This window comes from Phascolarctos cinereus, unplaced genomic scaffold (assembly GCF_003287225.1).
Source record: "Phascolarctos cinereus isolate Bilbo 61053 unplaced genomic scaffold, phaCin_HiC Scaffold_726;HRSCAF=1367, whole genome shotgun sequence".
NCBI lineage: Eukaryota > Metazoa > Chordata > Mammalia > Diprotodontia > Phascolarctidae > Phascolarctos > Phascolarctos cinereus.
Window position 1 is genome coordinate 208,611,343 of NW_027556098.1, and position 12,289 is coordinate 208,623,631.

The 12,289-nt window shown below is 33.6% G+C and overlaps 1 protein-coding gene across 3 annotated transcripts in view; it reads left to right on the top strand.

Moving 5' to 3' along the window:
• The window catches only part of SESTD1 (SEC14 and spectrin domain containing 1), a 121,964-nt gene that overhangs the window by 72,151 nt on the left and 37,524 nt on the right, over positions 1 to 12,289 (top strand). For all 3 annotated transcript variants that reach the window (XM_078146956.1, XM_020991068.2, XM_078146955.1), the window contains 3 exons: positions 2,578 to 2,691; positions 7,226 to 7,323; positions 8,645 to 8,700. In XM_078146956.1, the coding sequence (XP_078003082.1) occupies positions 2,578 to 2,691; positions 7,226 to 7,323; positions 8,645 to 8,700 (268 nt within the window). The remainder of the gene's footprint in view (positions 1 to 2,577; positions 2,692 to 7,225; positions 7,324 to 8,644; positions 8,701 to 12,289) is intronic.

Genomic DNA, 12,289 nt, shown 5'->3' on the forward strand with positions numbered 1-12,289 from the left:
CTCTTTCCTTTAGTTCCCTTGCCTCCTTATCTTATTACTGATGGTGCCCTGCCAAGTCTCCTCTTGGATCACTCCTACCATTCGCTGCCTTCACTCCTACACATGTGTGCTGCTGAAGAAAGTAGAGCAAATCGCACAACCATCCTGCCTGGATCTGCTACCGATTTATATCATATAACCTTAACAGAGCCATCATTGCTAATAGGCAATCCTTCCCGTTCTCCGCCATGGTTCTTCAGAAATTTTTCATTCCTACCTCTCAGCTGAGAAAATTGATTCATATTTTACATCAAAAAATTTAGGTTATTCACCAAGAGTTCTTTCTTCTCTCCTCTTCCTCATCTCATGTTACTCAGATGCCTTCTGTTACTATGTCCTTCTTCACCTGTGTTCCCCCACAAAGAGGTAGCCCTACACACTCCTTCCCTTCCCCCTACCCCCGCTTTTAAGTCCCAACTAAAATCTCATCTTCTCTAGAAAGTGTTTTTCAGTCCCTCTTAGCTCTAGTGTCTTACTTTTGTTCATTATTTCTGACTTATCCTGTATATAACTTGTTTTGTACATGTTTTTTTTGTTGTCTCCCACATTAGATTGTGAGCTCCGCAAGGGCAGGGATTGTTTTTTACATCACTTTGTATCCCTGTTGCTTAGTGCAGTGTCATAGGAGGTGCTTAATTATGCTTATTTACTGTTTTTTAACATCTCCTGTGACCCAAAGATCAACACCTGAAACATATCTATCCAGGTTTTACAATTTCTGTTCCTCTTCCTACTCTCTGCTTGTGGTTACAATTATTAAGAAGGAACTAACTCAAATACAGAATTGGAAGAGAAGGGAAAAACAAGCGGCCTGTGAAAATCATCTGTTAGTAATAGCTAGCTACAATTTTTTTGCCATATTTTGAAGAAAAGAATAAACAATACCAGTCAACAAGCATTTATTAAACACCTATACTAGGCCTTGGTATACAAGTACAAAGAATATTATCTGCATATAAGTCTCTTTTCTTCTTTAATTTCTTATTGCTTCCATATTAAGTATTATTGAGAAAGGCAAGGAAGAATATAATAGCATTAAAAGTGATAATAACTACAACACAAGAGGGTGCTCTAGCACAAAAGTAGGTCATTTAAAAAGTAAACTAGAATCATGCCAAGCATGACACAGCTGAGAAGTACAAATATTTCAGGCTTCATGTTCTGTTTATAGATTTCTTTTAAGAAAGGAAAGTGCTTCCAGGGGTGTTATTTATTGGAGGTACATGATATTCAATTTAGCAAGCAGATTGATGCCTTGTAAAGGAAGTACTTTTCTTGATAGCACTCTTACTAAACCTACCCAATACAGAGGTGATGAGATTTCTGTAGAACATAAAAGCACATTTCCAGATTCTGAACTAAAATTCTCTGATTGTCCCTCGCAGATTAAGTGTATGGCAAACTAATTATGTTGGATATGACCATATTTATATACTTTAAAATTCAAAGCTATCCAATTCAAGTAGTTATTAAGCACTTCTTATGGCTGCTAAAATACAAAACCTACTAATATAGATGCAATACAGGCCCTTTCATCAAGGAACTAACAGTATAATTCTGCAAAGAACAAGTCCATAAATAAATGGAATACAGGAAAGGATGTGATAAGTGCAAAGAAATAGTTTAGATTAAGAACTATAGAAAATTTGAAGAGATAGAGGTCATTTTCACTTGTGGAGGTGAGAAAGAGTTGGTAGAGTAAGGCAAAGAAGGCTTCATGGAATAGGTGGCATTTGATTTGGGCTGGTGGGGGGGGAGAGAGAGATGAGAGAACAGCAGGATAAGAACAAGAGAATACTTTTATAATTTGTATTTAATGTTTTGCAAAGGGTTTAGATGAGGAAAATTGTATTTTAATGTGTATGTTTTTTTAGTTTTATACACACTGTTTCCCATCATATATCTAATTTGTAAATGATTTTTAAAATAAACCGTCTCAGTTTATATTTAAATAGAGGGTGTATATATTTATTTATCCGTTATATATTTATGTATTTAAACAGAGGTATATTTAAGTAAAGGGTGTTTCATCAGTAGGTGAGCACATGTGTGAAGAGTAAGCAGTAGGGGACCAGGGGATGGAAAGATATATAAAGAACGGTAATACAATGAAATTAGTTTTTGTTTGTTTGTCAGATTTGTTGTAGGTATATATTTCTGGAATTCTTCAGATGGTTTTAATATGTGAAATTCCTTATCAGATAAAAATTAGAATACTATTAGAGAATAGTTCATTTTTGTGAGTACATTATTGCTAGTTCTAGTAAAAAGAAGTTGAACCAGCCTCTTTTTCAACATGGCTTTTTACTTACGTTTAAGAAACATGCTACTGAAAATAGTATGATAGGTATGTTTCTGGAAGTTATTCAAAGGTTATGCATGGCTATATATCAATCAAGTAGATTGACTTCATATTACAATCACATCATTAGTACCAGTTCTATTTGAATAACACTACCATTTTGTTGATGTAATTAAATTTTTATTTATATTGTGGTGAAGGTTTACAAAATAACAATTACTTATCAATCTTTACAGGTTATTTTAGTATCAGCTAACAAATTAACCCGATATATAGAGCCCTGCCAGTTAACAGAAGATTTTGGTGGAAGTCTTACCTATGATCACATGGATTGGCTAAATAAGAGACTGGTTGGTATATTAGAACAATGATAAAATTCTGTTATATATCATAATGTATAATTTATGATAATTTTAAAAATTAAGTTCATTTGATTGTATTTTGAGTTTTACTTGGAAGGGAGGCAGGATGATGCAATGGAAAATTCGAAGGACTTGGATTCAAATCTTGGCTCTGTTCTTTACTACCTTGGTGATATTAGGCAAGTCATTTAACCTTGCTGGAACTCTTTTTATTTTCTCATATAAAGTGAAGGGGTTGGACTAGGTAATTTGTAAGGTCCTTCCCAGTTCTAAATCTGTGGTCCTAGATACCAACATTTTAAAGCATAACTGATTTCTGTGCTTGGGCTTTTACTCCTTTATAGAAATATGTTATTGTAGAACTTTGTAGTTATTAGTAGATAGATATTTGGTATTGAATTTATGTTTAGGGATCACTGAAATAAAACAAATATGACTTTTTACAAAATATTAGACAAAAATATTTTATGAGCTCTTTGTGATACGTTTCAAGATCCTTTCAGTTGAGTTATCTATTTTAACTTTTTTGATAATTGGATTTTTTTTTACAGTTTAAAAAATGATAATAATTGGTAGTAATCTGATTTTTACACCTTGTAAGAAAAAAAATACAACATAAAATTCTTACTAGTCTTTCAGGATCTTACTCTTTGGGTTTCCCACCCAGTATCAAAAAGTTACTAGAGATATATTCCAGTTTTCTTCTTGGTTATCAGTTATTCACATGTCAATCAGAGGAAGTGTTAATCAGTTTAATGAATCTTATCAGGCTCCCAGTAATGACTTGGACACACACTTTGGGGTGACAGCTTCCCTCTTGGCTGGTCAGGACAGGTTTGCATGTAGAGTCTTCCATTCCTGCCAATAGAAAGTCATTATGCACCCTGGCCTTTTTATTTCTTCCTCCTGGGGACAGTAACAGGTTTTCTCATGCCTGATAGTACCTTGTAAATCCTCCTTGCTCTTATTATGAGCCTCTGGACTCACCTATCTCCATTGATTTATTAATTCTTCTTTCCTTCCTTTTCTATGTCATATTCTTTCATTATCCTACCCTTAACACTGGCTTCAATTTCTTTTACCTTCTCAGAATCTTTGTTTCTTCCCTTGTGGACATCTTATTCCATTTTGTCTAGGAACTTTTTATTCTCTCCAATAAATTTTACTTAAGAAATGGTGTTAGGTTCTTTCACCTTTCAAATCCCAACTCTATTACTTAAGCTGTATGACCTTGGGCAAATCATTGAACTTTCCTCATCCATAAAATAAGGGGATTGGATAGGATGATCTCTAAGGCCTTTCCCAGATTTAAAAATGGAATCCTATGAGCCTGTCTGTGCTATCTCCCTGCCACTGCTACCAGATCCTGATCACCATAGAGGTGTCTGGGGAGGCTGCCTTTAAACTGTTGTGTCCTTTACTTGCTTGTGCTCTGCTAAATACTATTAATCTTACAGGTGTTTTTATTTAGCTCTAGTTTGTTCAGCTAGGTATGAACTCAGCCTCTTTAAGTCACCAGGAGATAGAGTTACCAAAAAGAAACCCTGTGTGATTAAGGAAGAAAAATGTGGTTTGGGATTTGCTCCTACAATAAGACACACTCCTAGAGAGAGAAGTGAAGGTAGCTTTAATTAAGATTATAATATAGGTATAGAAAAGGTAGATTTACAGCAACATACAATTAGCAATATGACTATACTCAGGCTAAGAATACAAAGGATAGCAATGATATAAGAAAACATCCCCAATTCAGGGAAGCACCAAGCTGGGGATTCCCGGAGTACAGCTTTTAGGGTCCCGATTGTGGAGTCCCAGGCAGAGCGTCCTCTCCATGGGTGAGAATCCAAAGATGGCTTTCCCAGTTAGGATTGAAATAGGGCCTGTAACAAAGAAGGCCCCATGCCAGAGGTGTCCATGATTTTAGAGATTGTTTTTACTTGGTCCAGGAACTGGCCAAGTTCCTAGAGCAAGCAAAACATCTTAGAATATTAATTAACTTGATATGTTCTGATGAACTGGCCAGGTTACCAGAGCACATCTCCTGAGAACTGGCTAAATTCTCAGGTCAACATAGATAACCATACTCTGGCTTATAGCCCAATGCTTAGAGTCATACAGGGGACATGGAAGATCTTTCCTTATAAGATTTGTCAATCAGACCCACATTAGAATCAAAAAGTGTTAGCCTGAGAAGAAACCTTATCAGGCATTTATGAATGAAGAAACTGAGGCCCAAAAAGGTAATGCAACTTTTCTCAGGATCACACAGTGAGTAAGTAGAGGAGCTTGGATATGAAACTAGATTTTCAAAAATCCAGGTCCCTAGTCCTTTATTGCAGAATACTACATTATAATAATATTCCTAAATCTTTCATTTTTCTTTTTCTTTTTGTGATTTTGACTAACCATACTTGCCTGGCTTCTGATTATTATCTGGTCATATAAGACACCATGTCTCACAATTCTGAATGTGGATAAAACTAAAAATTTTATCAAAATATTCAAATGTATCTCTCATCTCTTTGATGTGTGTATTTTTTCCCAAATGTTTGCCTATCCTCTGTGATTTTTCCATACTCTCCCATAAGTATACCATAGTGAGTACATCCAACATGCTAGGAGTCTTCCTTGATTCCTTCTGAGGAGAGCAGTAAAACATACAGAATGTGCCTCGGTTATCCCTTGCTATCACCATATAACCATTTTTACTCCATTTTCTCTCATACATATCTTCAATGATACTGCTTCATAATTCATTGTTTGTAATGTATTATAGCCTGTTCATACCTACCATGTCCCTCTTCATTGCCCTGGAAATGACCTTCAATTTGTGTGATCTTCAATTTCAATTCATGGGAGATGGTAGTGTTTCATAAAACAATACCAGAAAAATGTTGGTATTTAAAAGATGAGACCCTCATTTCTGAGAGAAATTTGTTTCATTAAAATGATTTTGTAGTTTCCCAAAGGGAAACAAGCCCACCTTCCTCCTCCTTTGTTTTTTGGGCCCAACTCATTGTCCATTTTCAGTGTGTCAATCCAAGATAGAGATACTGATGGATGAGCTTTGTGAAATGTTAATTCGACTGAATATCCTAATAACCTGAACAATAGACATTCTTCATCCATTTGGTTTTTCGTGTGTGGGTAATTAGAACAAAGTCTTTGGCGTGATTATGAATCCAATATAGTGAGTTCTGCAGCATTAAAGGCCTATTACAATTATTGTAATATTTAATCTGCAAAAAGAAATATCTGGCAGAGTCATCTCTCTTTGACTTGAAAAACTTTGCAGATATTTTTGCTGTAAGAGTGAATACTTTTGATGAGCATACTTACCTATTTTATGTCATCTTTTATATTAATGATAATAGGGTCATATAACATTATCTCCTTTGTATCTTTAAGAGAATCTTGCAAAATTTTGTTATATGCATGAGCGACTTTGTTGAAGGATAGTCTTTAAAATAGTTTTTGCTTTAAATTTTAAAAAAATTTAGAGCAAATTTTTTTTGTAGTCAACAAAACAATCTTTTATTCTCTATGTATTTTAGCCAGTTGTATAGTGATAAAGATATGATCTACTGAGGAATAAATATCACTTGCACAGATCTGTCTCTTCCCTTCTAATACATTCACCAGGCATATCTTCAGTGCTTGTGTAGATTATTCTCAAGAACATTTTCTTTACAACACTGTATAAATTGTTCCTTGGTTCTACTGATTTCACTCTTGTGTTCATATTACCTAGGATTCTCTGAAATCGTCTTATCATTTCCTAGAGTGCATTAATATTCTGTTCCCTTTACATGCCACATTTTGTATTTAAATAAATATATTTATAATATCTACCTCCCAGGATTGTTGTGAGGATCAAATGAGATAAACTGCTTAGCACAGTGCCTGGTCCATAGTAGGTATTTAATAAGTACTTGCTCTTTTCCCCCCCTTCTCTTTCCCCATGTTTGTACACTCTTCTTCCCATGTACCCCAATCATGAACAATAGCAGATTCCATATAGCAAAATCCTTCTACGCTGTAATTTCTCTTCATCCTCTTAAAACCCTCATAACAGAGCAATATACCTCCAGGACATCTGTTGTACTTATTTAACTTCCTAAGTAGCCTTTGAAGATAATTAAGGTTTTGGAGGGACACTTGTTTAGAATGTTACTGCCATAGCATCAGACAGCCCCTTCCATTTATTCAAATAAATTTACCTTTTTAGATTTTTTTCTGTAGTCTTGTGTTCATATTTCAAAATTCCTATTCCACTCTGGTCTTTTCATCAGAAATTTCTTGAAAGTCCTCTTTTCCATTAAAGGTTCATTCTCCTCCTCCCCGGCCTCCCCTTAAAATTATTTAGCTTTTCAAGTTAAATTATTCTTGGTTTTTAAACCCATATGTCTTTTTCACTTTTTGGAATATTTATTCAGAAATCTTCATTTTTAAAGTAGGAGATGCGAGGTCTTGTGTGCTTCCTAAAAAGATGCTTCTAACAAAATTTTTTGTCACATTTTAGGTCTTTGAGAAGTTTACCAAAGACTCTACATCTTTACTGGATGAGCTTGCTTTGATCAATAATGGAAGTGATAAGGGAAACCAGCAGGAGAAAGAAAGGTATGTGCATGAATTTTATTCTGTATGCAACATTGCTCAGCTAAGTTTAATCTTGAATGAGATACCTCCTGAGTTGCTACAAGATAATTTAGCTGTGTAGAAGAGTTTGAAGTTTAAATTCACATTCTGATTTTGCATTAGTTTCATGTTCAAGTGACAATAAATTAGCTTCACCACAGGGAGAACTTAGTCTTTTTTTTTTTAAGTAAAGTTTTTCTTTTTCCCTAAAAGCCATTTCTGGTGAATAATTATGCATTGACTTTTGTTTATAATGATGAGCAGATGTCCAATTATAAGAATTGTATTTGGAGACTGTCTTTTTTTTTTAATTGCAAGCAACTTGAGTGTTTTTTTCTACCTTTCTGAGTGCTAGGAAAGAGTATGTAAAGGAGCAAAGATGTTAATAAAATTATTATGACCTAACTAAAACATGATAGCACTTAAAAGCTTAGTTTGTGGATTTTCTCATTACAAAATGGATAATATATTCTATTCATGAGTTCAGTTTGGAAAATTTACTGTTTTGTGAATGTGACTGAAGTATTTTTCAGTTGTAATATCAAAGTGTGACTTCTCAGATTTATCATTTTAACAGGTTTCCATTGCACTTAACAGCTTGTAAGTCCTATTTTTCTCATTGTGTGGGCCAAATCCTTTCTCAGGGTAAAGTTTAAACACTTAAGGAAGAAAATTGACTCCTTTATTTTTCTTGGATACACATTGGTTACTAAGCCAACAATTTGTCATGTGGCAATATGAAAGAATTAAGGCACTGATTAGACCCATTTCTTATCTTTTGGATGTAATTTGTAAACACAGTGAAACCTCATTAAAACATACTTTGTTATTTACAAGGATTCAAAATGTACTATATCTCTAGCTGTGTATCTACTATTATTGATTAATTACAAATAGTAGTGTTTATTTTGTCCCCTGGTACCATGATTCCATTTTAGTATCATTTCATCAATGAATTAAAGTTCTTCATTTTGAAATAAGTATTCACAGAGGAAATACTGTAGTGAATTATGTGTGGATTCACTTAAAAGCATTAGTATAACACACACTAAACTTGTTTCCAGAATAAATAAACACAATGTACTGGCAACTGTAGCTTTAATTTATTGTGTTATTGCCATGGCTACCAATGTTTCATCATCTCCAGTGGTCTTTCTTATCTAGAAATTTGCAGAATTCTGGTATGTAGAGCCAAGATGTATATGTGTATCAGAGTTTTCCTCTATTCTAATTATTTTCTTTGGTTGCACAGATAAAAATATTTAACTGTTAATTTTATTTTCAAAATTTTGGTAATCATTAGATCCATGGATTTAAACTTTCTTCCATCAGTTGATCCTGAGACAGTTCTACAAACAGGTAAGTTGAAAAACTTATGATTTTTGGAGTAAAAATGAAAAGACCAAAACTTTTGAGAACAGAAGGGAAGAAGAAAAGACATAAGGAAGAAGAATGAGATCAAAGGACAGTGGTGTCTGCAAAGCCAAGGCATTCAGGAAGGTGCGGTTAGTGTATCAATAGGTGTAGAGAAGTCAAGCATAATGATGACTGGGAAAAGGTCATCAGATTTAGAATTTAAGAGAGCATTGGTAACTTAGGAGAGAGGACTATTTCTGTCAAGTGGGTCAGAAGCCAGATTGTAAGGCTGATGGCATCAAAACTGTGAATAGTAGGTTGCCTCTGTTTAAAAAGCCGTCACATCCAGACACTCCAACTCCAGATTTGATGGAACATTAGCACCCCTCCTCCATTACTCTTGTCTCCAGAGGTAATTCTTCCATACATCTTATCCAATGTTTTTTTAGATAATGTTACAGACTTTGAGGAACAAAATCTTTCTACAGATTTTTGGAGATGAAAATGATTTGGGCCACTTTTACTTTATTACCTTGTCAGAATGCACTTAGCTGCACTTTAGACCATTACAATGATACACAGATTATAGGTAGAACAAAGCCCAATAAGAATATTAATTTTAACATTTAAAATTCTCCTGTCAGGGTAAGACCCTTATTTTTCGTTTGCCTAAGTGTACATGCCACTTAGAAGTCATAGAATGTAGAGCCTTTAGGGACTTTAGATATTATCTAGTTCAAATGCCATCATTTTATAGACGAGGAATTGAAACCAGAGAAGTTAAGCAACTTGCCCAAGGTTACATAGTAAGGAACTGAGCAGGTATTCAAACTTGGACCATTTGGCCCCACTAGATTACTACTTCCCAATGGAAATTCCTCAAATTATCTTTCCTGCCTTAATCTAAAAGGACTTAAGAGTGCTTTTAAATATTTTTAAAATACTATTTATATTTTTTAAATCATAAATTTAATCTTCTAAGGATTAATTGTTGATTGAACATGCTCTGGTTTGAATGCTTCATTAATGATTGTATTGAGTAAGGTAGAACAAACTGGAATATGTAAAACCAGATGTTCCTTAAATTATACCCAGTATATTTCTCTAGTAGCAGTGTTCTCAGAAGATAATCTATGTAATTATTGTAAGTAGGTTTAAAACTTTTTAATAGTTTATAATATTTTGGGAAATGCCCTTTCAAAAACAGGTGTTCTTAAAACTGTATTAGAAGACTAAAGAAAGTGAGTCATAAATGTTTCTTGTTTTGTATCAACTTGTTTGTTATTTTGTTTTTTTGGCTAGGGAATGGGGGTAAGTGACTTGCCCAGGGTCACACAGCTAGTAAGTGTCAAGTGTCTGAGGATGGATTTGAACTCAGTTCCTCCTGACTCCAGGGCCAGTGCTCTATCCACTGCGTCACCTAGCTGCCCCAAGTTTTTTGGTTTTTTTTTTTATGTTACTGCCTAAAGATTTCATAATTTCCAAAGAAATGAATATAGTCACTGAGTTGGTATAATTAAGAAATTATAAATCATTAGTAAAAAACATTATACAGATTGCAACTTAATTTTACATCAGTAATTTACATTTGATACTTTAAAAGAATCCAAATTCTAAGTTTAAGCAATTAAAAGCATTTTTCTTTCAGTGGGCTAGAACTGTGGCATCTTAAAACTACAATTAGAAGCATGGCCAAAATAGAGGCATATTTACCTTGAGTCTGCTTGGTTTGTGGTAATTGAACTTCCTACAGTCATGCCTCGTAATTCCATTTCTCTGTGTTTGGAATTCCCTGGGTATCTGGGTCACTTTTTTTAAAAGGAATTCTTTAAAATGAAGAAAATAACATTATTAAAGAGTTATAGACATACATACACGTCTGTAAACATGTATAGATATAGATATGTATCTGAAGCATTCTTAGGTATACCATGTCAGGAAGTTGTTACCATGGAAAACAGTCATTAAGAGACACATTTTTAGTTTAAATTTTTTAAAAGTGTGTTTTCAGGGAATTTACAGAAATTTATGAATTTCTCTATTATTGCAAATTGTAATCCACAAATAACCAGGAATCACATTTTATTTATTTTCTTCTAGCTAACACTTGTGTTTTTTATTGGTACCGTCACTATTAATAATATTATCATAAATTCATAATAATAAACAGTATTATAACATTAAATATATCTCAGAAATGAAACACTGGTTACCCAGTTGACCTATTATCTAAATTTACAAAAGAGATTTTGATTTAACTAACCTCATTATTTAGTATTTATTATTATTTATTATTATTATTATTATTATTATTATTATGCTCAGTGGCTAGAGTACTGGGCCTAGAGTCAGGAAGACCTGAGTTCGGATCCAGCCTCAGACACTTCCTATCTGTGTGACTCTGGACAAGTCATTTAATCTCTGATTTCCTGACAAAAGGGTCCACTCGAGAAGGAAATGGCACATAGCTCCAGTATTTTTGCCAACATGACAGCTATACTCCATGGGGCCACAGAGTCTAACACTACTCAACAACTGGAAAAAAAACAACAACAATGAATTAATTTTGAGTCATACACTATATGAAACAAATTTTAGCTACTTTTATTTTTATTTTTACTATGTTTTTGAAATTTATTTAAAATAAAAGTTTTGCCATTTGATATTTAAATATTCTATATATCATTCATACATTTAAAGTTTATCTGTCTTAATGGCTTTATAGTTGATATATTAATCATTTGCTGTTGGACACTAAGCATTAAATTCAATACATGCATCATAGGATATACTTTCCATTCATATTCCAGAGATTCTTCTTGAATCAGGAAATGTGTAGATACCATATCATATTAACAATTTTTTTCCTCTTTTAGCCTTTCACCTACTTGCTGTACTATTATTTGCTTTTCTTATAGAAGCTGTATTTAAGGACTAATCCTGAAATATGATAATGTACCAAATATAAAAGTATTGCAAAAGGAAACAAGTGAGATGCAAATCAAGTCCCTCCTCTCAAGAAACTAAAAATGTAATAGAAGAGAGAAAAATGTATACAAATAATTATAATATTATAAGAACACAAGAGGAATAATAACAATTCTTTGAATTCCTAGAAGAGAGAGATGTGTTCTGAACAGGGTTGGGAAGAAACAGAGATGCGGTCTAGATTATCGTAGAATTATGTAGAATTGAAATTGGCAGAATGACTGGACCCAAAGAGTAGTCACGAATGTAAAGACAGTTCTGTAGTGAAGTGACACAGGGATTTCTGTTTGACCCCCCTGCTTTTCACTGTTTCAATCAATAACTAACTTGGATTAAGTAATAAATGACATTCTATCAAACTTAGAAATGTCAAAAACTGGGTGGAAAAGCTAACATATTTTATAGTGGAATTGGATTCCAAAAAGTCATCAATATATGGGCTGCATATAACAAAATTAATTTTAATAGGGATAAATCTAAAGTCCTATTCTGGTACAAATAAGTGTTATATGGGGAAAGTATTGCTAGACAATAGTTTCTTTGAGAAAGATCTAGTGATCTAGTGGACTTTGTACTCACCATGAGGAGCTAATACTGTTACACA